The 24,676-nt window shown below is 31.5% G+C and overlaps 3 protein-coding genes across 5 annotated transcripts in view; 2 read left to right on the top strand and 1 right to left on the bottom strand.

The window, feature by feature from the left end:
* Nucleotides 1–911, top strand: part of LOC141449729 (carboxylic ester hydrolase-like) — a 19,679-nt gene extending 18,768 nt beyond the window's left edge. Inside the window, exon 8 of the mRNA XM_074119436.1 lies at nt 776–911. Coding sequence (XP_073975537.1) covers nt 776–790 — 15 coding nt within the window. The 3' untranslated portion in view covers nt 791–911. The remainder of the gene's footprint in view (nt 1–775) is intronic.
* Nucleotides 779–15,262, top strand: LOC141449659 (venom carboxylesterase-6-like). 3 transcript variants are annotated; one of them, XM_074119313.1, is made up of 12 exons: nt 779–911; nt 3,869–4,005; nt 5,540–5,689; nt 5,849–5,996; nt 6,939–7,124; nt 8,081–8,277; nt 9,216–9,366; nt 9,653–9,831; nt 10,382–10,451; nt 12,831–12,896; nt 13,675–13,810; nt 14,696–15,262. In XM_074119313.1, exons 1-12 carry the CDS (start codon nt 908–910, stop codon nt 14,868–14,870), a joined length of 1,599 nt encoding a protein of 532 aa, XP_073975414.1. In that variant the 5' UTR covers nt 779–907; the 3' UTR covers nt 14,871–15,262. The 3 variants fall into 3 exon arrangements, with proteins under 3 accessions (XP_073975414.1, XP_073975403.1, XP_073975393.1); XM_074119292.1 differs by lacking the exon at nt 779–911 and having other exon boundaries at nt 3,787–4,005; XM_074119302.1 differs by lacking the exons at nt 779–911; nt 10,382–10,451 and having other exon boundaries at nt 3,785–4,005; nt 12,785–12,896.
* Nucleotides 15,263–16,083: 821 nt separating this feature from the next.
* On the bottom strand, nt 16,084–24,385 carry Echs1 (Enoyl-CoA hydratase, short chain 1). Its single transcript, XM_074119512.1, has 7 exons — nt 24,063–24,385; nt 22,175–22,369; nt 20,835–20,959; nt 19,138–19,342; nt 17,658–17,777; nt 17,490–17,557; nt 16,084–16,338 (listed from the first exon to the last, which is right to left on the bottom strand). Exons 1-7 carry the CDS (start codon nt 24,154–24,156, stop codon nt 16,273–16,275), a joined length of 873 nt encoding a protein of 290 aa, XP_073975613.1. The 5' UTR covers nt 24,157–24,385; the 3' UTR covers nt 16,084–16,272.
* Between the last annotated feature and the right edge of the window lie 291 nt (nt 24,386–24,676).

The following is a 24,676-nucleotide window of genomic DNA, read 5'->3' on the forward strand; positions in this document are numbered from 1 at the left end:
ATTCATAACCTCTTTTCTTCCAATTTCGCCAATTTTCCTAACTGCATAAATATTTTTTACCCAATAATGACAGATGCAATGATATTTCTTATTTCACTGTCATATTCAGCATTCAACAGTTAAAACAAATACTGAACAATCGGAATTTGAATTATGAATAAATAATATTTTTTAAAAGGCAAACAATAAACACGCAATGGCTCTCAGCAACGTTTCAGTAAATAAAGAGAGTCCAGAAGTTACTCTAGAGATCCCAAAAATTAATGAGGTTTGTCCAGATTTTAGAGTCAAAATGTTAGCACATATGGTCAAACATGAAGAACGATATTTTTCTGTCAGCTGATTTTGTTCAAAACTAGGTTGATGAAACATTTAAACAAAATATAAACTATACCTCCACAAGATTGTTGTGATACCACTTACATTTCCAGGCTCTGTTAACATGACTACTGCCCTGGGGTTCCGTTACTCAGATGCTTTCTTGAGGCCACATAATTATTTTGGCGAACCTATACCAGGGGTTTTCTGTTTTTTTTTTTTTATATCGCTGCCCCAGTTAGACTGTAACCTCATTTGTAAAACTTTTTTTTTTAACTCCTGTGCATGAACCAATAGAAAAGTCTAAACTACTGCAATCTTTCCACAAACGAGGGACAAAATAAAATAATTAGTTACTATTATTTTCCTTGTTATGCTGCTGTTGCTCTAGATTTGCCAATAGAACTGCAGTAAGAGAAGGCGTTGTTTGTGTTTCACACCTAATTTTTGTTTTCAGGTGCTTCGCATCTAGATGGTGCACTCCAACTTTGGCGACAAGAGAACCCGTTCGAAATACCACCGCCCACAACAAGATCTGACTTAAATGTATCAGAATTACTGGTGAAATTAGTGGTCAACTTCGCATATTATGGGTAAATAATTTTATTGCTAAAAGTTTGTCATGTTGAATTATCTCTATACGTTCATTTGTAGCACGTGGGGTCCTGCTGCCCAAGGCCCTCTTTCTAGAACCTCCTCTCTTTAAGAAGTCCAAGGTTTTGAGGTAAATCTTTTACCCTACTCTTATTTGCGACATGATTTCCTCAGGACTAATTCTACGGTACGAGTTTTGTTTATCTGTTCATTTCTTTTTTTCCCCCAGGAATCCTACTCCTGCGGGATCCGACTTTACCTGGCCAGTCTGGGATAGTGAACAGCAGAATTTTATCAGTTTTGAAAATAATGGAGTAAAGCAATGTAGCCAGTTTTTACCAGAACGTATGCAATTTTGGAATAGCCTTCACGCTAATGATAAAATTGTAAAACGTATGGAATAAAATTATCCTTCTCTAGTTTTGGATGAACTAATTTTTTTTTTTTTTTTTGTACTCATCTACAACTGTGGTCAATAGCGTATTAGAATTAGTAAAAATCTGATCTTTGGAATAAGTTTTTGTTTTAAAAGTGTATGGTAACTTACATTTTTTTAGTACAATAAACGAAATTACTATAGCAACTTGGCTCCTGGAGCTTGTGGAGTTCTCAACAACTATAGCATCTCTGCATAAAGCAGAAAAGAGGTTATGTAAATGTATCTAGAATAAAGAGAAAAATAAAAAGTAAAAATATTGTGTGAAAACTAAAATGGCTTTCTCATACTCCGAAATTGGTCGGTTTTTCTACTAGTATGGAATTTTAGTGGTACAATTTATACGTACTAATTGGGGTAATAAAACCTAGCTTACCCATAAATTGCCTTTTTTTAGCAATGATATAATTTATTTTTTAATTTTTCATTAAATATATCGGTAAATGTTTGCATATCACCATTCAAATTACAAATTTGTAAGCAATTTTTGGTGAATTATTAAATTTATAAAATTTCAATCCTATCATACTACTTTCTCTTTAGTAGAATAGTGCACAATTAATTAATAATTTCTCTTAATTAACTTATCTTCAAAAAATAAACATTAAAAACAGAAATAAGTTTTACAAAAACGTAACGGTTCTTTCGTTAATTAAAAAAATTCATTATCATAGGAGTTTCAACTATAATTCCTATAATTGCAAATAGTTATATCGAACAACTAATTACATACTGATAATTTAGAAAAGCAATTATCTGTAATGATTAGGAACCGTAGGTTACCATTATTTAAAAAATTAATAATTAAAATTAATTCAAAAAATGTCAAATAGTGCAGAAAGTGGCATATTTTCTGTATTTGTAAAACTCAATGTCAAATGTCAATCAGCCCTTCTATCACTGGTTGCAAGGTCCGGAGGTGCCCATATATTCCTGTAGATAACCATTTCCTGCATCTTTCAGTAAAGGCCAAAAAACTTGGAAATGAAGTCTGCCTACGTTTGTCTGAATATACTCTTAAAGGTCATAATCTATTGGGCTGAATTAATGCCCAAAAATCCCATAATCTAATTTTAAAATATATATATTTGGTTAATGCAGTAAATAATCGAGGACACCTCAGAAGAATTCATTGATTTGAAGTGTAAAACCTCAAAGAACTTAGATCATTTGGTAGCTGAGACACTCGATTTTTTAGGGAAATTGTTTAATTTCTTCTACTTGAAACTGCAGATTTTATTTCATTACATTTGTCTAATGAGCCAGTTAAATAATTTACATAATTTTTTGGATGAATCAAATAAGTTCGCAAAGCATCTTCTTTGTTTTCAAAAACTAGCCTCGAAACGAAGAAAATTTCAAGTCGATTTAAACAAGGATTTTTTTTGAGAAATAATGGTATGTGAGAAGCAATAAATGATTGTATTCTGAAACGTAAATGTTTTAATGTTTTAATTGTGACATCCTGTAATGATCTGTTCACGTGTTTACAAAGATTTTTAGCTTTGATTTCCATAAACAGTACTCATTTTTGTAATTGCAATAATAATAATCATATTTATGTGTCATGTTTAGCCCAATATTGTTTCAATTTCAATAAGTAGGCATTTCTTTTAAATTTTTATTTTATTTTTTCTTTCTTTCTAACTCATACTTTCTCTCTCACTCTCTCTCTCTCACACACACACACACACACACTCCAGTGAATTTTCTATTTATTATATTATATTATTTACACGTGATGGGTTTTGCCTAATTGAGAAAAATATTTAAATGTACATGCTCATATTTTATGTAAAAACTACTCCTTGCTGTGGATTAATTATCTAAAAGCAATAAATAAATAATAATTTCATGCTGACAGGCAAACTCAAGGTCAAAGAGAGTGGTTGCAAAAATAAACAGTACTCTGCTAATAATTTGATTTAAATCTAGATTACAAACTAAAATATATCTTTTTAATTAGTTTTAGGTTTGGATATTTATAATAAATTTGTAAAATAAAATAGATGCAATTAACAAAAAAGAAAACAAAAAAATTACTCCCAACGATTAAACTCCTTGTCTAACTTAACTCAATAATTAACAAGTTCTTCATATTTACGTCTATATATTTTCGTTTTAAATTCTTTCGAATTTAGGCTAATTTGACTAAAAACTTGGACTTCTTTGAATATTGGACACACGGTAACTGAGCATCAAAAAACATTTTCCACATTGTCTGGCAGATTACCAAGTGAATATGTACTAGGTACTTCTTGTTTTAAATAAATATTTATTTAAATATAACAATAAAAAAACTTATTATCAACCAACTGGCAGTGTTGTGTGTGTGTGTCTTGCGTAGTCTCCCACCTTTCATTCCATTTTAAAGACAAACTTAAACAAAAAGAAAAAACAAGTCATTCACACTATTACGCTCATTGGGATTAAGCTCATTTGTATGTTTTTCATCACATTCAGAAATGATTCAACTACAAGTAATTACGACATTGTTACTGTTAAAAATCGTTTTCGCAGAATGTTCTGAATTAATTGTAAACACAGCGCAAGGACAGCTGCGAAGTCGAGAGTTTAAATCCAGAAATGGTCGTAAAGTTGCTGCGTTCTCTGGTATTCCATTCGCTAAACCACCACTTGGCCCACTTAGATTTCAGGTAAGATTATAATCTAGATCTAGAATATTCTCAAACCATCTGACATCGTGTACGGATGGGAGGTAAAAATAATTTAGATTACATCCTTTGCTTGACAGTTATTATTCTCACCCTACTTGTTAGCAGAAATATTGCTATCATTCATATTTTTTTATGTTTAGTTTTCAACGGAAATAAAAGTTTGGGGATAACTCTGTTAAATAGAAAGCCCTTGCGCTTTTCATGTGGAAATGAAAACTAAATTAATTATGTAGTTTGTACAGTTTATCCTCCAGATAATAAGGCAGATTTGGACAGCCTGTACAAAGACTTAATTGCTTAGATGCGACTCTGTCTAATATTTTGTGATTTTCAAGCCCATTCCACGTGATGAAGGTACGATATTTCTGCTCACATTCTTTAACTCATATTGTATGCGATGTTATTTACTTGTACAAATGGGAATCATAAAACGCTGACCTTGAGCCATTCTTTGTCTTTTTTTCCGGTGACGTTTTTCATCCTGATTTGGTTAAATGTATGCAATAATATGGTACCTGGAATTCAAGTACTGCTAACACCTAGCAGCACTTGTACTAAAATCCTTCTGATTGAACTTGATAGCAATAGTGATAGTCAGTGGACCAAATCTATAATTTTCTTGCTGTAATCTTCAAAAAATCTAATTAAAGAAATGTGTAGAAACTCGTAAAATTCTTATCACCAGATTTCACAAAAAAAAAGTAAATTAAACTTACATCAGAACCACAGGAACTGTAATGCTGAATTAAAACCAGATCAATTAAACCAACAAAGAGTCAAAAAAGGACTATTGAATTCAGTGGAAGACTAAATAGGTTTGATAAAAAGCATGTTTTACTTAACAGATCAATCTGATTCCTTAAAGAAAGTTTCTCATTTCCTTGGAAAATTTGATTTTCAAAAATGGTATGAGAGTTCACATATTTATTTCTCGAATGCTAATCAGCAAAGAGTTGAAATTAATTGGCCATGAGCTCCAATTAAAGTAGGGCATCCAACAAGAAGCCAATACATAATCCGTTCCAAAAATCAAAATACATTAATAGAAAATCCTCAGAAATGCTTAACAATTCGTTTGCATACGACTAAATGAAACGAGCTATGAACTTAGTAAAGAGAGATTAAAACACTGGCTCGGACAACAAATCACCAGAATTTCTCATAAATCTCGGCCCTGAAGGTAAATAGTTATTGCTAAGTTTTTTAAAATTAGAAGTTGGGAGAGAGCCTAAGCGATGGAGTAAAGCAACTGCAATCTACAAAATAAATAAATAAATATACTCAGAAATGAAAAGTGAACTATTGGCAGTAGAGTTGGAAAGTGCCAATTTATAATCTCATAGGTGAAGTTCTTGGTTCTCAGTAGTTCCAAATAGTAGTTGTGCAGTTTGGAAATAAACTATTTATTTCCTAACAAAATTAAAAAAAAAGACTGATCCAATACCAAATAAGCGGTCATTAACTTCAATTTTATAAGTAGGATTCTGGGCGCTAAATTGTAAATTTATTTTAGGACCCTCAGCCACCAGAATCATGGACTGGAATAAGAGATGCTTACAATTTCGGCAGTGTCTGCGTGCAAATACCATTCCTTAATCCACTAGTAAATACAGCCAAACTGGGAAATGAAGATTGTCTATATCTGTCCGTGTACACTCCAACAGTAAGTATTTGATTTTGGTGACATTGATAAATCATCAGAATACTGCGTAGGGTAGAATATTGTAAAGTAACGATGGTTTTTATTCTAAGCCATTCCTCGGAAACAAAAAATAAATAAATAGCCATTAATTTATTTTATTTATTTTTTTTTTTTTTACAGTTAAAACCACCACAACCTTTACCAGTTATTTTTTACATATTTGGTGGCGAATTTGTCATGGGCTCTGGTGAAATTGATAAATCACCAGAATATTTCCTGGATCATGATGTTGTTATAGTTATGCCCAATTATCGACTTGGTCCATTAGGTATGTTAAATATCACAAATACTTTTAAATTTTAATTATTATATAATTAAACGTCAAAATCAAATTTATGACCTCAGCCGCTGGATAATTAAATCTCTGCACCCTTATTTTGCACACAAAAGAAGCATTTCCCCCACGCCGATGTCTAGTATCACTGCAGTTTCAAGTCTTTAACGATGACTCAGTTGCTTGGGCAGCGAAATATTAGTCGTTTGGCTCACTCCTCCTTTTACATATTTTATTTTATATGCCATTCAGATTTGCAGAAAAAGCGAAACAAAAAAATGGAATTAAATGTAAATTAAAAGTAAAGAAAGTTGACTGAATTGTTTAACGCAGATTTTTTTTGCACCACATTTCAACAAGATTTCGATTTATGTCTTTCTACAAGTACAGTAAGATCTCTCATTTTATTCCTACTGACCGATAGTCCTTATAAAATCGTTTGGCATGAAAAGAACTAAAACAAAATATTTCCTGCCACAACGCCTGGAAAGCATATAGAGGTGTCATGTCCTTGTAGCATTTCCTCGGTCTGCCCTCATATTCCTTATATAAGCGTTTAAGCGCTATTACCTTCCAGAACCAGCTTCTTCGGCTGTTTTAATCCTTAGTACCGATGAGAAAAGTGTCACATTCGCTGTCTTTTCTTTTTGGGCTCCGAAGGGTAGACGCCTCTCCCCCTTCTTTTCAAATACTTTTTTGGAGATACTGGTCGCTCAGCAATCTAATGCAGGTTGCTGCGCTTTTCTTTATCAGTGAATCGCTCTTTCAGTAAAATCATATGCCTATAAATCCAGCTTACCTAACATTACTATCCTGGCCGAAAACATTAAGGAAGCTGAAGGACATTCCCACTCAGGCCTATTTCCCCAAATTGTATTAAGAACAAGTATACTCATTCCTTCAAATTTTCTAAATGATGCTTTTAATTTGCAAAAGGATTCATCAGCATGGAAGATGACATAATGGCTGGAAATATGGGGATGAAAGATCAAGTTATGGCGCTTGTATGGGTACGCAAAAATATTGCCAATTTCGGTGGAGACCCAGATCAGGTGACGTTAATTGGCGAAAGTGCCGGTGGTGCATCTGCACATTATCATATGTATTCGCCGATGAGCAGAGGTAAGCAATAATGAATATTATAGTAAGTAAATTATCTATAATTGTGAAACAAATATGGATTGTCTAAATTTATTTGATGTATTCTCTCTATCCTTTAACGGGAGCCTTCTAGCTCCTCTTATTTACTTAATTTATACTGTTGACTATCCTACACACCTGATTGGTGAGAGATCCAGGGCTCTACATTACCAAATGTGTTCACCGAACGGCAGAGATATTTCGTAAGATTTATTCTATTATGCCAATCCATCTAAGATTTTGATCAAACACTGAATTAAGTTAATATTGGGGTTTAATTTAAATCTAATCCAAACTTAGAACTTTCTCTACATTACACTGACTACATAACTGACCTTTCTACTTAACCTAGTACAATCCTCTTACGCTGAGGACATGTTATTAAGGAGTACTATAATACCTTCTCGTTCCGGCAAGCCCAACCCCATTGAATAAAAGAACAGAATTCTCTTCTAACCAGTGTTATCAAGATAGTCTCCTCTACCTTCAATGATCTTCCATCCTAGGCGCCACGGTAGCCTAGCTTTTAAAGGCGAGACACGCAAAGCTAAAATGTATAGTGGTTCTTGGTTCGATTACCGGCCTAGGCCAGGATTTTATTCAATAGTTAATAAAAGGAGTTTACAGTAAAGTATGTTTGCTTATCGCCTCCTACGACACCACGTGGCGTCATCCTTTCTGTTTCACACCTTTTTCATTCAACCCTCCCTTCCTAGCTGTCTCCTTGAAAGCTAGCTTACAGAGAGCGCAGAACTATATAAAACTAGATTTAATTTCCTATTTGATTTGCTAGGTCTCTTCACTTTTATATTTCCATCCTCATCATCTCTCAGTTACCCACACTATTTTCCCTACGCTTATAATGTAATATAAAAATAAGTAAGTAGTTCGACATAGTTCCTAAGAATGTTTTAATATATTTGCTTTATTTTTTATAGGTTTGTTTCATAAAGCAGTCTCTCAATCAGGAACAGCTGTCAGTTGTTGGGCGACCGTACCACCTGGAGTAGCGAGGAGTCAAGCAATACACTTGGCAAAACAACTTAACTGTTCTGTGAATTCCAGTCAAATGATCTTGGACTGTTTAAAGACAAAAAATGCTTATGAGATGGTTGAATTATACACCGACTATGTTGTAAGAAATCTATTTATAATTAATTTTCAGTTAATAATTAATAATCAATTTCTTGAGACAACACTTCTCTCCTTAAACTAAGTATAAAAGAAAGCCTGCTTAAGTATAAGAATATTAACAGACTAGTGAAGAAAACAGTACAGCCGAAAATTTTGCCCTGAATTCGAGATAATTTCGATAGTGTGTGTCGATAGTGATGTTTTCTTTTATTATCCATAAATTCTCTTACTTAAAACCACTCCTACGATGATATGCTATGATTCTAATAAGATTATATACCTATCTACCATTTGTCTCTTTTAAAGGTTGGGTCGCAGCGTCCCTGTCAGGATATCATTTTGTTTGGATTATGATAAAAAACTAAAAGCGCCAAACATTAACGCTGAAAGTTTTGTGCAAATTTTCTTATCTACCATGTGTTGTCTTCTCTATAACATTTATTTTTATTTATTCTGATGAATTTGTTTATTCAGAATGAACCATTGTGCTCCCTTAAGCAATATGTAGCACATTTTGGAATACTTGCTGCTCATTCATTGTAGTCTTACAAGCATCCAGCATTCGGAGCAAGAGTAAGTTAGTAACTGTCTATGGTTGAAGTACAAAAGTGTTTATTGAATGAGGTTTCAGAGGTATCCACCGGTAAATTAGAGGATAGAGCTCTCTGAGAGGTCGATAGGTCTGTCTTAATTTCATTGCAACGTGTGGTAGGCTAGGTTAATTCCTTGTCGGGATTGAGTAACTAAAAATAATTACTACAAATTGTTCCTTTTAGGTGACCAGACTGCTACTTGGTATTTTTAGTTACAAATGACTGCACAACTTAATTGCATGTAGTTTTAAATTGTAAATAAAACTGATTGTTTCTCTGATAAGTTAATTTTTTGATGCCCATACAAAAAAGAATTAGATTACGAAGTAACAATATTTATTTAAAGACAGGAGATGAAACTGATTACAACATGTTGCCGATTATTGATACAAACTCAACTAATCCATTTATACCATTCGATCCACAAACATCAGAACCAGCACCACTTCCATGGATTATAGGTACTGTTAGTGTAGAAGGATCTGGCCAGATTGAAGGTAATGATTAAATTAAACATACTCGTATCAAATCAAAACAGTCAAAATAACTAATTTTTTCCGATGTTTTAGTAAATTTACCGTCTTCTTAAGTGTAGAACTAGTTTCTTTTAAGTTTTGAATTCTGAATGTTTGTTTTTGAAATATCTGACTTTGCTCATACACATATAGAATATATGTTAATTAGTTTATTGTATGCAGTGATTCTCGTATTTGCGATGAAAAGTTTTCTTTATTTTGAGCTTTATGTTTTAAAGTGCTCAGTTTCAGTTTCTTTAAATTACAGACTTCTACTGCAATTCAAGTGCCTTAGCTGACCTTAATCAAAATTTCGAAGAAAAAGCGCCAGGTTTGTTGCAATATAAGGAAACTTCTTTGAATCCAGATAAAATCACAAAGAAAATAAGAGAATATTACTTTGATGGTCAAAAGATTACAATGGATTTATTAAAAAATATATCTGATGTATGTATAATTTACAACTATTACGTATACTTTCAACTTTATCATAAACTTTCTTATAATTTAAATTTGAATCTTAATTAGTTTTTTTTTGTATGTATCGTTGATATCATACATTTTATTACTAGTAAATCTTAATAATTTAAATGTATCAAGTTCAGCGATATTAAATGTCCATATGCTGGCGGATTGTTGGATTTCCAACTACCTACTACTTAATAATACTCCAAGGTGACTCTACTGCGACCTTCACAACTGTCAAACTCTATTCGCTCACTATGAAAGTTCTAAAAATAAATTCTTCCAAAAAATTCTAAGAATGGTTGCCACAAATCTAGGTAGAGAGTGTAGTCGGCAACAATGGTTTTTTGTTAAATATGTTACAGTTTGATAAATTTTCGCTCGACCGGAATGTGATCTTTTTAATTATTGTGAACAACATTGAAGCCTACTGGCATTAATTAAAAAGGTTAGCTTAAAGTAAAACTTGGTTTTAGTTAAGACAGCTTGCTTTGATAGTTAAGATAGTTTGTAAAGCAGATTTACTTTTTAGATGTTCGGCGATAGACGCAATTCAGCAGTCCCTACTGCTCTAAAATTGCATAAAGGGCCGCACTATTTGTACTCCTTAACAAAAACTTACAGTTTTAAAAGTTAAGTATAAGGGTTGATTAAACGCCAAAAGGTACACAAATCAGCAGTTCCCAACATTTCATTAATACTTCATTGATATAATTTAAGTAATTTTACTGCATTAACTTTTCCTTCACATTTTTTAGAATTTATTAGATGTCACAGACCCTTATGCTGGCCATTTTCGTCTACAAAATATTTACTCAAGTAGCACACCATTTAACTTAGATTGACTGTAATATCTATTTATCTATAATAATCAAACTATTAATCACAGGTGAAAAAGAAAACGTTATAAAAAATATAAAAAAAATAAGAGGCTAAAAAATTCATAAACTTTTTTTACATCAATGATTTTATGCATTTATTTTTATTTTTAAATAAAAATCATTGGTTTAAGTTCATTCTTTGATTAAAGTAATTGTTATTTTATGTTGTAGTCAAACGTTTGTAATAATAAGTAATAAATAATCTGGCTTTATCGCAAATAATATAGTTTTCTTCAATTACATTCTCAATCTAGGTGTTCTTCCCACAATGTTATATATATGTAATATAAAATAAAGAAAATAAAGATATGCATATTTTTAGGACAGCTAATTATTCCAGTATTTTACCATAAGTAAAATTAGGGGGACTAAATTAAATTACAATTGAGAAATGAGTAAATATTGTTGAATAATCTACTTGTTATTAAATGTATGTTATTTGTGCTCACGAATATTTCGGTAAGACGAATTTAAGACTGAAATATTGTTTTGAATCCTCCGTGATTGAAATTTAAAAAGTGGCCGACTCTAACTTTGTTTTTTTCTACTTTAACATGCATGTATATGTGACTACTCAGAATAATTCATCACTCATTTTATCATAATTATAATAAAAAAATATTATGAATGAACTGGCCAGCATAAGGGTCTGTGACATCTAATAAATTCTAAAAAATGTGAAGGAAAAGTTAATGCAGTAAAATTACTTAAATTATATCAATGAAGTATTAATGAAATGTTGGGAACTGCTGATTTGTGTACCTTTTGGCGTTTAATCAACCCTTATACTTAACTTTTAAAACTGTAAGTTTTTGTTAAGGAGATTTTTGTACCTTTTGGATAGATTTTCCTTTTTGTCTATTTGCAAAGTTACGTCTGCTTTACAGATTTTTTAAAATTTGGAATAAGCTATTCTATCATTATAACCTGATAAGGTGTTAAATCGGAACCGTAACTACCACTGGAGAGATCTTTTTAAAGAATGATTATAGTTGCGGTCCCCAAACCATCCTCAATAACCATTTTTTTGAGAAAGCGTTTTGAATAAAATAGGAAGGTATTTGTACGTAAATAGCAAAATTAAACTGCGATTTCAGTACTTCCTTTTAAGAGGAGCAAGAAAAATAAACTGCGATTACAGTACTTCTCCCTAAAAGGCAAAGATTTTGAATCGAACGACAATTCATTGATGTAAATCGGTTCACTCATTGATAATTTTAACGATTGCAGTACTTCCTCTTAGTAGGTGTAAGAGCATGATAGCACTTCACAGCCACATAGAGGAGCTTTAATCACTTCTTCGTGCTAAATTTTATCAAAATCGGACTAAGCTTTGTAGAAATATTGGTAATAATAGTTTTAGAAAGGGCCTTATTTGGGTGGGGCGAACTCCCCTCCTTATGAGGCATAGCGTCGAGACTTTTAAAGTACAAATCTGTACAAAATTTCGATTCGAATGACACTTCATTCATGAAAATCGGTTCACGTGTCGATAATTTGAAACGATTGCTATACTTCCCCTTAACAAGTGTAAGAGCAGATCGTCGCTTTATTGTTAGGTAGGGGAGCCCTAACCCTATCATCCTACCAAATTTTATCAAAATCGGGCCAAGATTTACAGAGTAATTAGTAATAATAATTTTGGAGGGGGCCTTACATAAAGGGGGCTAACTCCTCTCCCATTCGATGTACAGGGCCGAGACCCCCAAAAGGCACATCTACATAAAATTCCGAATCGAACGACACCTCATTCATGAAAATCGGTTTGCGCGTTTAGGCGCTACGTTGTTTACAAAAAAGGTAACAACAACAAGAAGAAGAAGAAGAACAACAAGAACAAGAACAACAACAATTTTTGAAAAAGCCGTTTTTGCTCATTTTCAGCAACTTTTTTCTCGAAACCTATTAGATCTGGGTGGTTGCAAAAAAATTACAGTTATAAAGGATGGTTTGGAGTTAGATTTAAAGAAAATTTGGGAATTTTATCTTTTATAGAAAAAGAGAAAAAAATTGTCAAAGTTGGGTGTTTTTCAACGTTACACTTTTTCGTGCAGTTTTTGATGGTCAACCCTTATACAACTGTCCTACCGGACAGTTTTAATTACTTTGACTATGAAGTGGAGCACAGTTATCAAGAAATTTTGTTCGGCAAAAGAGTGTTACGAGGTAAGGATGTCATAATCTAAGATTACTATTTAGCTTGAAATTTCTGGTTAAATTAATGAGTGAGTCGGTTAAATTTGTTTTATAAATAAATAAAGGTAAAATTTAAAATCGGCCTTTAATGGTATTTTTTACCCTTCTTTCGGCAAGCTGTTGACAAGATTCATTAGAACACAAGCAAATTTATTCTTAAATAACACCTTTAAAATGGTTAATCACCAGCCCCGAAAGACATGAACAATTGGACAGAACAAATGATAAATTGCAGATGCCAAATAATGTCTGTTTGCAGCATGATCTAGAACTATAACATATTTCCGCCAAGTTTTTTGAATATTCTGCAGGGTTAATTTCGTTTTATGGGGCTGTGTATTATCAGTTGGAAGAATTTTCGCTTCTGGTTGACTAATGTTGAGTTTTGGCTACGCTTCTGCTATTGCAATTATTTTACTACTATTCCACTAGTGAGATGTTAAGAGAAAACAACTAGTTACTTTTTTTTTGGCATCAAGTACGGGGTTATTAGCGCCAACTAGTTCCTATTATTTTCTCTTTCTGCTGTTAGGTTAGTTACCGGCAGATAAATAATATAGATTTAAAAAATTTTTTTTTGTTACATGTTCTAAAACCATAGCATTTTACAAGTTCTCAATTATTACCTTAATATACTTAAGATTCTCTCACTAGTTCGGGGTCACTGGCGACCGACACCTATAACTTTAAGAATTGTAATTAGAGAAGTACAGCCTTTCAGTGTTTCACACTGAAATTATATTTTCAGGAGCTGCTCATCTAGATGACGCAACATTAATTTGGCGATATAAGAACCCGGTTGCAATACCACCGTCTACAACAAGCTCCGACTTGAATGTATCACACATACTGTTGAAATTAATTGTGAACTTCGTATATTCTGGGTAATTATTTTTATTTTTAAAATTTCAAGTAATATTGTATTATCTTTAATTTAACACTGTCCTCTTCTAAAATGCAGAACATCCAAAGAGATTGTTCGTTATACTGTTCCCTGAAGGTTTAGTGTATGCGAAGTCTATGGTTCTACCCAACGTCCGTCGTTTTTGAGCATAATCTCCGGTAGCCTGAGCATGCCAAAGTTATCTCATACCCTAACCTAACGGCGATTGCCGTTTTCGCTCTTTCTGAGAAGTCTACACAAAGATTATAGGTTAGTGAAAGCTACCTGATAAAAAAAGAATCCTAAAAACCTAGCATTTTATCAAGGTCTCTCTGGATCCTACTAGAACATTTTTTAATATTTTTTTATGTAGTCCTCAAGTACCAGAGGCAATTGAAGAGTAATCTGGGCAAACTAAAGACGTTTTTTCTCTTCCTCCGCTCGGCCTGGATTAACTTACTTCCTTTGAAGATATTTTCTCACTTTTTTGGCCAAGTTAAAAAGCATGAAGTCAAATTGTGTCGACATTGAAATACCAGATTCAGATTGAGTTACTAGCAAAACAGCTAGGATGTCCTGGTTGCCTTAAAGCTACTGGATGATCTTTTATGACACACGCTGAACTAAGTAACTTACCTGTTCAGCTTCTTAGAAAAATCAATCTGGGGGATTTTTCTAAGTAGGTGAAAGAGTCGCACTAGAAAGGGCCGCTTGTCTAATTCGAATATTCTTGTCTAACTCCTAATTATGTTCATACCAACGACATGGATATGAAGGGAAATGCTGCATCATGGTGATTGTGGCTACTTCTCACCAGTTATTTTTTCTTTTAGGGAAGTAGTGCTTTATCTTATGAGTTTTATTTATTTATTCCTTTTTCTGGCAGAAATCCTACTCCTGATGGATCTGACTTTAGCTGGCCTCGGTGGGATAAACAACAACAAAACTTCATCAGTTTTGAAAATAAAGGAACAACGCATAATAGCAAATTTTTACCTGAACGTATGCAATTTTGGGCTTCACTTCATACGAATGATAAATTTGTGGAACCTGCGGAATAAAATAAAAAGTAAACCCTTACATTTACAAAACTTGGTAACTTGTAATTTCCCAGCTCATTTATTTATTCTTCATCAATATTAAGTGAGTGATGAAAGTGCACACTACATTGGAACTTTAGAGAAAAACCTACCTGGTTCTTTCTCCAGAGCCGCACTAATTCAAATTTTATTTTAAAAAATCATGAAACTGAAAAGCTCAAAAAATGAGTAAAGTACACTAGGAATTTAGCGATTTAATAGAAAAGGTAACATGGTCAAAGCAAAGCTCTTTTCTTTAGATGATGAAAATGTAAAAAAAGAAAAAATTGCTTACTCAAATTTATAGAAAGAAAAGTTATAATAAATGAACCGAGGCGCTTAATGGAAAGATGAATGAATTGCTTACCTTATTTGAACAATGTTTGATGGACTCGCCAGGGTCATTATTGAATTCATTGGCTTTAGTCCGCAAGATCTATGGAAGGTGATTGCAGGCCTTATGGTAAGTGGTTTTCTTTACGATTTACAGGGCTCTGGCGAAAAATTGTGGCTTAAGCTCCTCAGCGCTTTCTAAACCGGTGCGAGAATACGCAAAAGCATTAACATTCAAGAAAGTATGAAAAAAATACAGTAAATTATTTTAAAGAGTATCAGTGTTACTGATTCGAATGTTGTGCCCAAAGCAACAACTTAGTTGTGGAGCAACACTCAACTATAAATAAGCGTACTCTTTATTTGTAAAAATGTAGTGTAGTTCGGTCATTGATCAACAATTTTTGATGACCTTAAATAAGTATACTTTACTTCAATCTAATTACCTGTGATTTAAAAAAAAAATCCAAAATTAATCCAAAAAGAAGTTTCTTATTTTCATTATATTCTTTGCTTTTTTTTTTTTTTTAATCAATTCTTCCACAGGTACCACATCTTTTTTTGTCTCACTTTATTTTACTTTTTTTTGAGAAACCAACTTACAATGACTGAGCTACACCGTATCTTTATATGAGTTTTAATTTTTAAAATAATCCACTACAAATTTTAATTAAGTAGAAGAATTTTTATCAGATTCAGACAATTCTCTACTTATTCCTCTAATAGAATTAGTAAAGTAAAATGAATATTACTATTTAATTTGTATTCAAAGGTCGTAAGTAATCAATCTTTGTAGATGAATTTGAAAGAGTATTTATGAAAGAAAGAAAAAATCCTTTTCTGTTCGAAAAAAAAAAACTAATTCCAAAAAATAACTGCTATATTTATTTCATGATCAGAGTACAAAAATATTCTTTAATATAAAAGCATTTTTTTTGAAAAAATGTAAAATTATAGTTATTTCTTAATTTATCATGAAAACAATTATTAAAAGTAAATATTGTTTATCCAATTATAAATGGAAGATTTTTCAAAAAAAAAAAAAATTTGTTTAATTGTTCTTAAAATTAGGAGCCCTCTTCTCTACAAAAGCTGTCATTCCTTCTTTTCTATCATCCTGGAAAAAAAAAATTAATATAAATTTGTTGCTAGTTATCAAACATAATATTTGATGCCAAAATTCAAACAAAGTTTTTTTTAACGCAATTACAGTTTGAAATTCTCTTGAAACTTAGAATTTGTTCAAAAAATATAGTTAAAAATTAAAAAATCAATCCAGAAAAGTGGGCACTGCCGGTAGGCTGATTTTGTCTCATGGAGGAACCGAATAAAAATATAAAATTTGAACGTTTAGCGGAATTCTATTCACACAACAATTCTAAAAATTACTTTTTCGAAATCAGGAAACCTCAAAGGGATACTTCTGATGCTAACTCAAAATCTTAAATCTTTATAATCGTAACCTTTTCTTTATTTCCAGAAAGAAAAAATTATGTGTTCTGTCAATTAATTTTGGCTGCAACAATTAATACGATTATAGTTTTATGTACAATCAAGACATAAAAATTGTATTCACTCTCCAAAATGTATCAATTGAATGCCGCCTTTAAAGGAAAATAAATAAATAAATAAATAAAAATATGAAGGTTAATTAAGGTTATTTTCTACAAATGTTAGGGGAAAAAAGATCCTTCGGATAAAAAACACCCTGGAGATTATTGAATTTTTTCACTAAACCATCAATGTATTAAGTGTAAATATTCTATATGAAGTATAAAAAATAACACAAAGTTGTTAACAAGACAGAGGAGATCAATAAAAATGTTTTAAACTGAAGATAGAACCATTAAGTTTTGATAAATAAACTGGCTGTTAAACCTACTGAATGCTTGAAGATCAGTATAACCAAAAAATAGTTTTAAAATTTTAAATTTAATAATAGCGTTAAATTTAAAATTATGTGTATTTAATTTTCGCTTTTTTTCCTATTAAAGAAGCTATCGCGAACTTCATGATTTCTATGTTTTCTCGAAAACATTCGTTTTGAGATATCCTGCGTCCGAATTAGTGTTTGTGAATATGATTTGTGTGTAGTCAGCATAACTCAAAAACGGAAAATCCTGAAAAGTTCAAGTTAGATTGTTCAATGGTTGTCCATTGGAACCCGGCAGTAAGCTTTTAAAGTAAATCTCCTTACTGGAAGTGCAACTTGATTGAAACCCTTTTCATTTTTTACTAAATTCGCTAAAAAAATAAAATGAGACTTACAGTAGCAAATGTACCATAAAATGCTCTCTTTTCAAATCTTAAACCTTCTTGAAGAGATGTTTCAAACGCTACAAAACAAAAACAAAATTGAAATGTTTTAATAGATAAAAAATTCCTCACAATTTATTTATAAATTCTATAAGATCTATTATCATTTACTCTACATACCAACATTAACAGATTCTTTGCATAATTGTATCATAAGTGGAGAATGTGAAGCAATTTTTTCACCCAATTTCACTGCCTCTTCTACCAGTTTATCGGTTGGGAATACTTTACTTACAAGTCCTATAAAAAAATTCGAATTTCAACGATTGTGTCCATATTTGCAGTATTTGTGCAAAAATAAAAAAGTCGGTAATTAAAGATGTATCAGAGTACTTAAAATGTAAGTTATTATTCATTAAATGAGGGTAAATTAGTGGACATTTAGTTAAAAAGTTCTACGAATATTCGAATTACTGCTTCAAACGATTTGTGGCAAGATTACTTGCAAAGGCGAAGTACGTCAGCTTTTGTTAAGCTTTTCAGAATTTTTTAGAATTATTTCAAATTTATTACCTAATATCTTTATTACCATTTAATGAAGAAATCAGTTTTAATAGTAGAGATCCGAGTATTAGAGTATTTACATTGTCACAAAAACACCTCAGCCACTACCTGAAGGTGCCTACATGTTTGTTAATTATTTTTTGAAAAACTCGCAAGTCACTTGCAAGGAGGAAATCAAAATCAAGTTCGAGTAGAAGGAGTACAGTGTCTCATGCGTATTCTTGACTTACTCGTAATGTCAGTAGATGTGTACAAAATTTCACAATAACCAATCAGCGAGTCTGAATTGTTATTGGTATCAATTAGAGCTCATTTCGTTTGTGAATGTCCTTATTTTCACGCTGTTGTAAATTTTTATTAACTCTCATACCTCCATTCTATAGCATAGTTTGTAATGACCAGAACATAGATATGCTGCGTATAACCATTTGTATCTCTTTCTTTTACAATGAGACTCACATCTGCAATAAGTGTATAGCAGGCCTGAGAAGCCTTCATGTAAATATAAGAAACAAGTTACAAAATAACGTGAGGCCTCGAGCGCTTATTTTCCATAACTATCTGCGATATTGCAAGAAAATAGGCAAAAAGAAAGGCACTTAATAATCTAGACGTCCAAAAGTATAGTTTAAAAACTTTCTAAAGGGAATTCGATCATTATAGTCATTATAGCTTGATCTCGAAGCTTTAAAATGTCTATATTTAATTGACTATTTTCTGTGGCTGTTGTCGTCCATGGCTGTACGCAATGGAAATGTTCAGGTGTATGTTTGATGAGATTGACAAATCTAAAGTAGCTGCAAAAATTAACCATAAAAGTTAGCCCTTGTGAATAAGAGGTACTAACTACTTACTACTTACACTAACTTCCACTAAACATGAGTATATTTTGTTCGTGATAAATATTTTAATTTAGGGTGCAAATATTTAGTTTCCATCTGTAATGTCACATTTTAAAATGACCTTATATGAACCAAAATTAAAATGAACCTTGAAGAAGTGTACTGACCAAAATGAGTCACACTATTCTCCACAATTCTGGCCATGTACCATCAGTTTAAGTTATTATAGTTATTAAAATAATCATTTTTCTTACCCATTTTCTCAGCTTCCTGGGCAGTAAATTGATCCCCTGTTAAACAGATTTCCATAGCTTTACTTTTGCCACAACTTCTAGCTATCCTCTGAGTACCACCAGCACCTGGTATTGTTCCAATAATTATCTCAGGTTGGCCAAATCTTGCTTTCTCTCCAGCGTAAATTATATCGCACATCATCGCCAATTCACAACCTCCACCCAGCTATAAGCAATGAAATAGTTATTTGAATGTTCTACACAATTGTGAAGTAGATAAGTAAAATTACTACAACTCATATGCTTTTTAAAGAATTATCCAGCAAAGGTAATAATGCCTGGAAAAACTGGGATGCCGAAATAAGATTCTTCTCGTGTGGGTCAAAAGGCGTACAGAAATTAGAGAAACAAAAATTGGCTTTAAAGCAAGGGCCGACTTAAGCAGTAAAGATCTGTCGCTTAAATTTTGATACATTTAAGTTTCGTGCTCCGAATTTACAAATTTGGGTCAAAAAGTAGTGCACCCTTCGTATTATTATTATTAAGGATTCTGAGCTACCTTACACTGTACCTTATTAGTCATCTAAATCATAGGCCTTTATAAAGAAAATACACTTTATACATAGCTTTATTTAAAAATTTTTAGTCTTTCTTAATCTCATTTTCTACAACTTAATGGTGATACCTGATACCTCTAAATTTTCTGCTTTTTAAATTCTTTCTTACAATTGCAAAATATCTTATTTTTTAATTTATTTTAAACCTACCATTTTTTTTTTAATTATTTTTTTCACTACTTTCATTTATTTATTTTTTTTTTTAACGGAGTAGTTCAGCCATTTTGGTTTAATTCTGCAAATTTGGTTTAAACACATTAATGCAAAAATTACTAGATTTACTTAGATGAAGTTTACATTCCTCTTTGTTATAACACTCTGGATACGATTCGAAAATAATAAAAGGTTTAAAAACTATAAAATAATTAAAATATTTATCAGGTACTTACACCGATCAGTTTTATAGAAAATAAGATAAGGGAGAATGGTTTAGAGTAAAGATTACATAATTTCATATTTACAAAGATAAAGGTTCATCTTTTTGAACCAGATATTTCAGTAGAGAAAGCTTTAGTAGTTTTGTTGTAGTTATTCAAGATACTCAGAGAAGTCCGAAACGATTCAGATGTGAGAATTAGGTCATGATGGTGCATGTGAATGCATGCAATATTGTGGAAAAGAACTTTTTTTAATTAGCCTGGTTGAAACTAATTAATACAACTATATGAAACTAATGGTATTAATATAATAAGCAAATTATGGAAATAAGTACAGAGCATACAGTGTAAGAATGTAATATTTTTTTTCTTCTTTTCCGTTGAAATAAATGAAGTATTGAATGAAAAGGTTTTTTAAAGCTGTGATTTCGAGTTACTCGATACTCTAAGCAATCTTCTACTCACAGGTCGGGAAAAGTGCATTTACTAGCTAATAAATGTCCAGAATGGTTTATGTTGAATTGGAACAAGTAAAAAATAATATACAATATGAAAATAAAAATAATATGTATTTGTATAACGATGAAATGGTCATTTGCTTTGTCAATCAAGAAACTACCCTAACAAAGAATTGGAAGAGCTGGAGCCTAAATATTCCGGGGAAAATAAAATTAGCTTAAAGCGCTGCTTTATGAACTTCATAGAAGTTACTGTTGCTACTTACAGCGTAACCATTCACAGCTGCAATAATTGGTTTTTTACATTTAGCTACATTGCTCCAATGTTCAAGTAATGAGTACTTAACATTGTTTGAATAAGTTTGATTCAACATTTCTTTAATGTCAGCACCTTGAACAGAAACAAATAATTATATTTTATTTTTTTGCCAGAACGTATTTATAAAATGCATAGCAAGTTAAAATACTAGATTGTGTGATTGTGTTTTGATTTCTTAACTGCTGTGAAATTGACAAACAAAAATTAATAACAATTGCATGCTATTGAACTCTGAACTCAATACTAATAATGTAAATAAAATAATTATATATAGTTCAACCTTAAGCCTTCCACTTTGATTCAGAAACTTGACCGGCTTGTAGTAACAGGTGACAAGTGAAAACTTACTGATTGTCTATTTTTTCCAAACTCAAGATATCTATTTTGAAGTGGAATATTGTTAAATATTTTGGCTGACGTTAAGATTGGGCTGAAATTTGATTTTGCCATTCTATATTAGGTTAAGTTTCAATAATTTTTGTTCCATGTATTATGAGGGTTGTATAGATTTTAATTCCTTTTTAGTACATGTAGTGCTGTGCTTGGAGGCAGCGGCAGTCCTTGATTTCAAGCCTCTCTTTCTGGAATAAGGTTTCAGAAAGACTTCCCCAAGCAGTATTTAGTAACTATTCCATCGGAGAATGGACCTAAACCTTGGTCCACAAATATTTATTAGCCTTCTGCAACGTCTGGACTTGCCTCATTGGCAGCCAAGTTGCCACAGCTATTCTCACAAATTATTTAAAACTAATACATTATTAGGTACATAAAACATAAATTATGTTTACATTCACAAAAAGTAGTACTAGTTTATTATTTACTTGCACAACAATTAGTCTTATATTTAGTTTACTTTTACAGCGTTCGATAAAAGAAAAGAGATATCAGGCGCCGATATAACAATGTGTATCATATTACGGCGTCTCTTCTTTTGCTAAGTGTTTTAGTACAGACATCACTTGTAGAAGTAAACTCTACTTTGATAACACTAAAATGATGAATTCCTGCTTTCATTAATTACACAACGCTCTTATCAAAGCAAACCACTGTTATCAATGAGTTCGTAATTCATTACCCTAACCATGTTTTACATTTCAAAAATCCAAGGCTTGTTCACCTAACTGCTCGTTACAACTTCTTTTTTAATTTTACAAATAAAAAAAAAAAAAAAATACATAAATTTAAACTCACTAATCGCTTTATCAGTTAATCATACCCATCCTTCAAACAAGTCAGATTGTTCTCTTTTTATTTAAACAAAGCAATGTTAAAATAATAAAAACTAACCTGCTGCAAAAGCTTTTTCACTTCCAGTAATCACTATAGCACCAATATTCAGATCACGTTCAAAGGTACTGACAGCTTCACCCAATTCAGTCATCAAGGCATCACAAAGTGCATTCAACGCTTTAGGTCGATTCAAAGTTATTAAAGCCACGTTTTGCTTAGCACCTTTTTTTTCAGTTTTAATGTGTTGATAATCTGAAAGTAAATATCATAAAATTAAATAATGATATCAGATAAAACAATAAACTAAGAGTACTTTAAAGGAAAGTAAATTAATTAAGGGAAAGGGCCAATATAGGAGACAATATTTTTATTATGCGGACGATGTGATGTTGTCAATGATTTCGGTAACACTTTTTGTTGCTTTCAAAAAATTAAGTATTAAAATCATCAAACTAGGACATTGAATGCAGTCCAAAAACAAACCCAGTAAAAGGAAGAGACTTATGAGCTGAAAAACTAGATACCCAAAATTTTTAAGTGCTCAATATTTTAATTACAACCACTGAAAGGAATGAAGAATCTTTAATTATAAAATATTAACTGTAAATTGAATACTAGTCATTGCAGAAAACTCAACGCTATAGTCAATCACACAGTGAAGCCAAGTTGTCTACTCTTTGGACGAAGAAGATATTAAGTAAACATTCCATTCAAATAACTTACTTTTTTACTAAATGTCAGACAAAATATTATTTCAACAAATACAAATATTTGTTTGAGGCTTGTTTTGAATTACTAGAAAGAATAAAGATTAATAAAATTATTTAGAAACACTTAGAAGTCAAACTGTATACATAAATTGAGCCTACAAAATAGAATAAACAATAATAATAATAAAATTCCCTAATGTACAAGCCCTCCAATTCTGGCCTTATAATAATCAACTTTTCACTAGAGCACCTGATCTAATACATCTGTTACTTCTACGTTCTTAATACAATAACATACTCATGTCTACCAAATTTGTAATCGTCAACAACCAAACCAGGACTATTACAAAGATCCTCACGTGGCCTGGTACTTTCTGATTTTCAATTACTTCAAATGAATTTTCAGTTCTATGATAAATGAATTAACATTCATTTACAATTAGTACACATTATTCTGAGGAACCGATCATCTGCAAATCGGGTTGTGTTTATTGAAACAATATCCAATCCTCAAATAATAACTATCCATGTTTTGACATAGTTTGTTGAACTAGTGTAAAAATATCGTGACCGTGCTTATAGCGTTGCGTTAATGGAAGTAGGTAAGTGTTAATTTCTTTTAGATTTAAAAATAATGAGCACAATTACTTGCTGGTCTAGTGATACATACCTGGTGATAACACATTCGAGTGTAACATAAATAGTCAATAAATAATTGTTTATTTATGCTGATATTCATTATGCCAGAAACTGAATATTCTTCTGCGGAATGTCAATGACCCTTATTTTTCTTACATTAAAAAAGTGGAAGTTCATAAAAATTAAAAATGTGTAGTTCATAAATAAAATAAAAAATGTTTCTACATAGTTTATAAAAAATAGACATAATTTGAATATAGAACAAAATGATAATGATTAATTAAGATCCTCTTTCTTTCGTTAATGCAATAAATAAATAAATAATTATTGCACAGATAAAATTATTTATAAAAATATGGTAATACCCCTTATCAGCAAAAGGGTTAACTAGGCTGACCTTGGCAGCTGTTTAATACTATTTATGAAGGAATAAATTATATGACAGAATAAATACTCTGAATTATATAAGCAAAAAAAGTTCAGAATAAAAATATATTTGATCATATTTGGAATATATAATGCAATTGGATGGAACTTAATATGAAAGTTATTTGCTTTTTGTTTACTTCAAAAAAATCTCAAAAATTCTGTCTTACTTGCAGCACAAAATTGCCGGCTAAATATGCCTACAGATGATGGCAGTTTTGAACGTGAAACGTTTCCTAATAACCGGGTTACAGTGAAGGCCATTTCTTTAATTAATTATAATGCTCAAGTGGTTAACCCAAACTATTTATTATCCTCCAATGTCACCTAAAAAACGCACTAATAAACTTTTTTTAAATATGCTAGCTGGCAATAATACTTTAAAATTTTGTTAACAATTAACACACAAGTAAAGACACGTCAATTTCCACCAACGTAACAAAGTCTAATGCAAGGTGGTACGAGTTGATTTTCGAGTTGTATGCACATTCCAGTTGTGAGAGTGCAGCACTTGTGGCCAGTTCACATATTTTAAATTTAACTTACTAGTTACATAAACATTATTTAAACTTCTAAAATAGTTTTTTTATCAAATGAAATGTTAGAGCAATAATGTTGCTATTCTTTATTTTTATGTTGCAATAAATAATCAAAACTTGAGCGACTAAAAGAATTCGAAGAGTTCGAAGTATCAATATCTAATAACACTCATTAACATCAAAAATCATGATTTTTAAAAATTTATCATCAATTTGCATCGTACCTTTGTGTAATTTGTATTATA

The sequence above is a fragment of the Rhodnius prolixus genome, unplaced genomic scaffold (assembly GCF_049639745.1).
Source record: "Rhodnius prolixus isolate KJV_2025 unplaced genomic scaffold, Rpr scaffold_1, whole genome shotgun sequence".
In the NCBI taxonomy this organism is placed as follows: Eukaryota; Metazoa; Arthropoda; class Insecta; order Hemiptera; family Reduviidae; genus Rhodnius; species Rhodnius prolixus.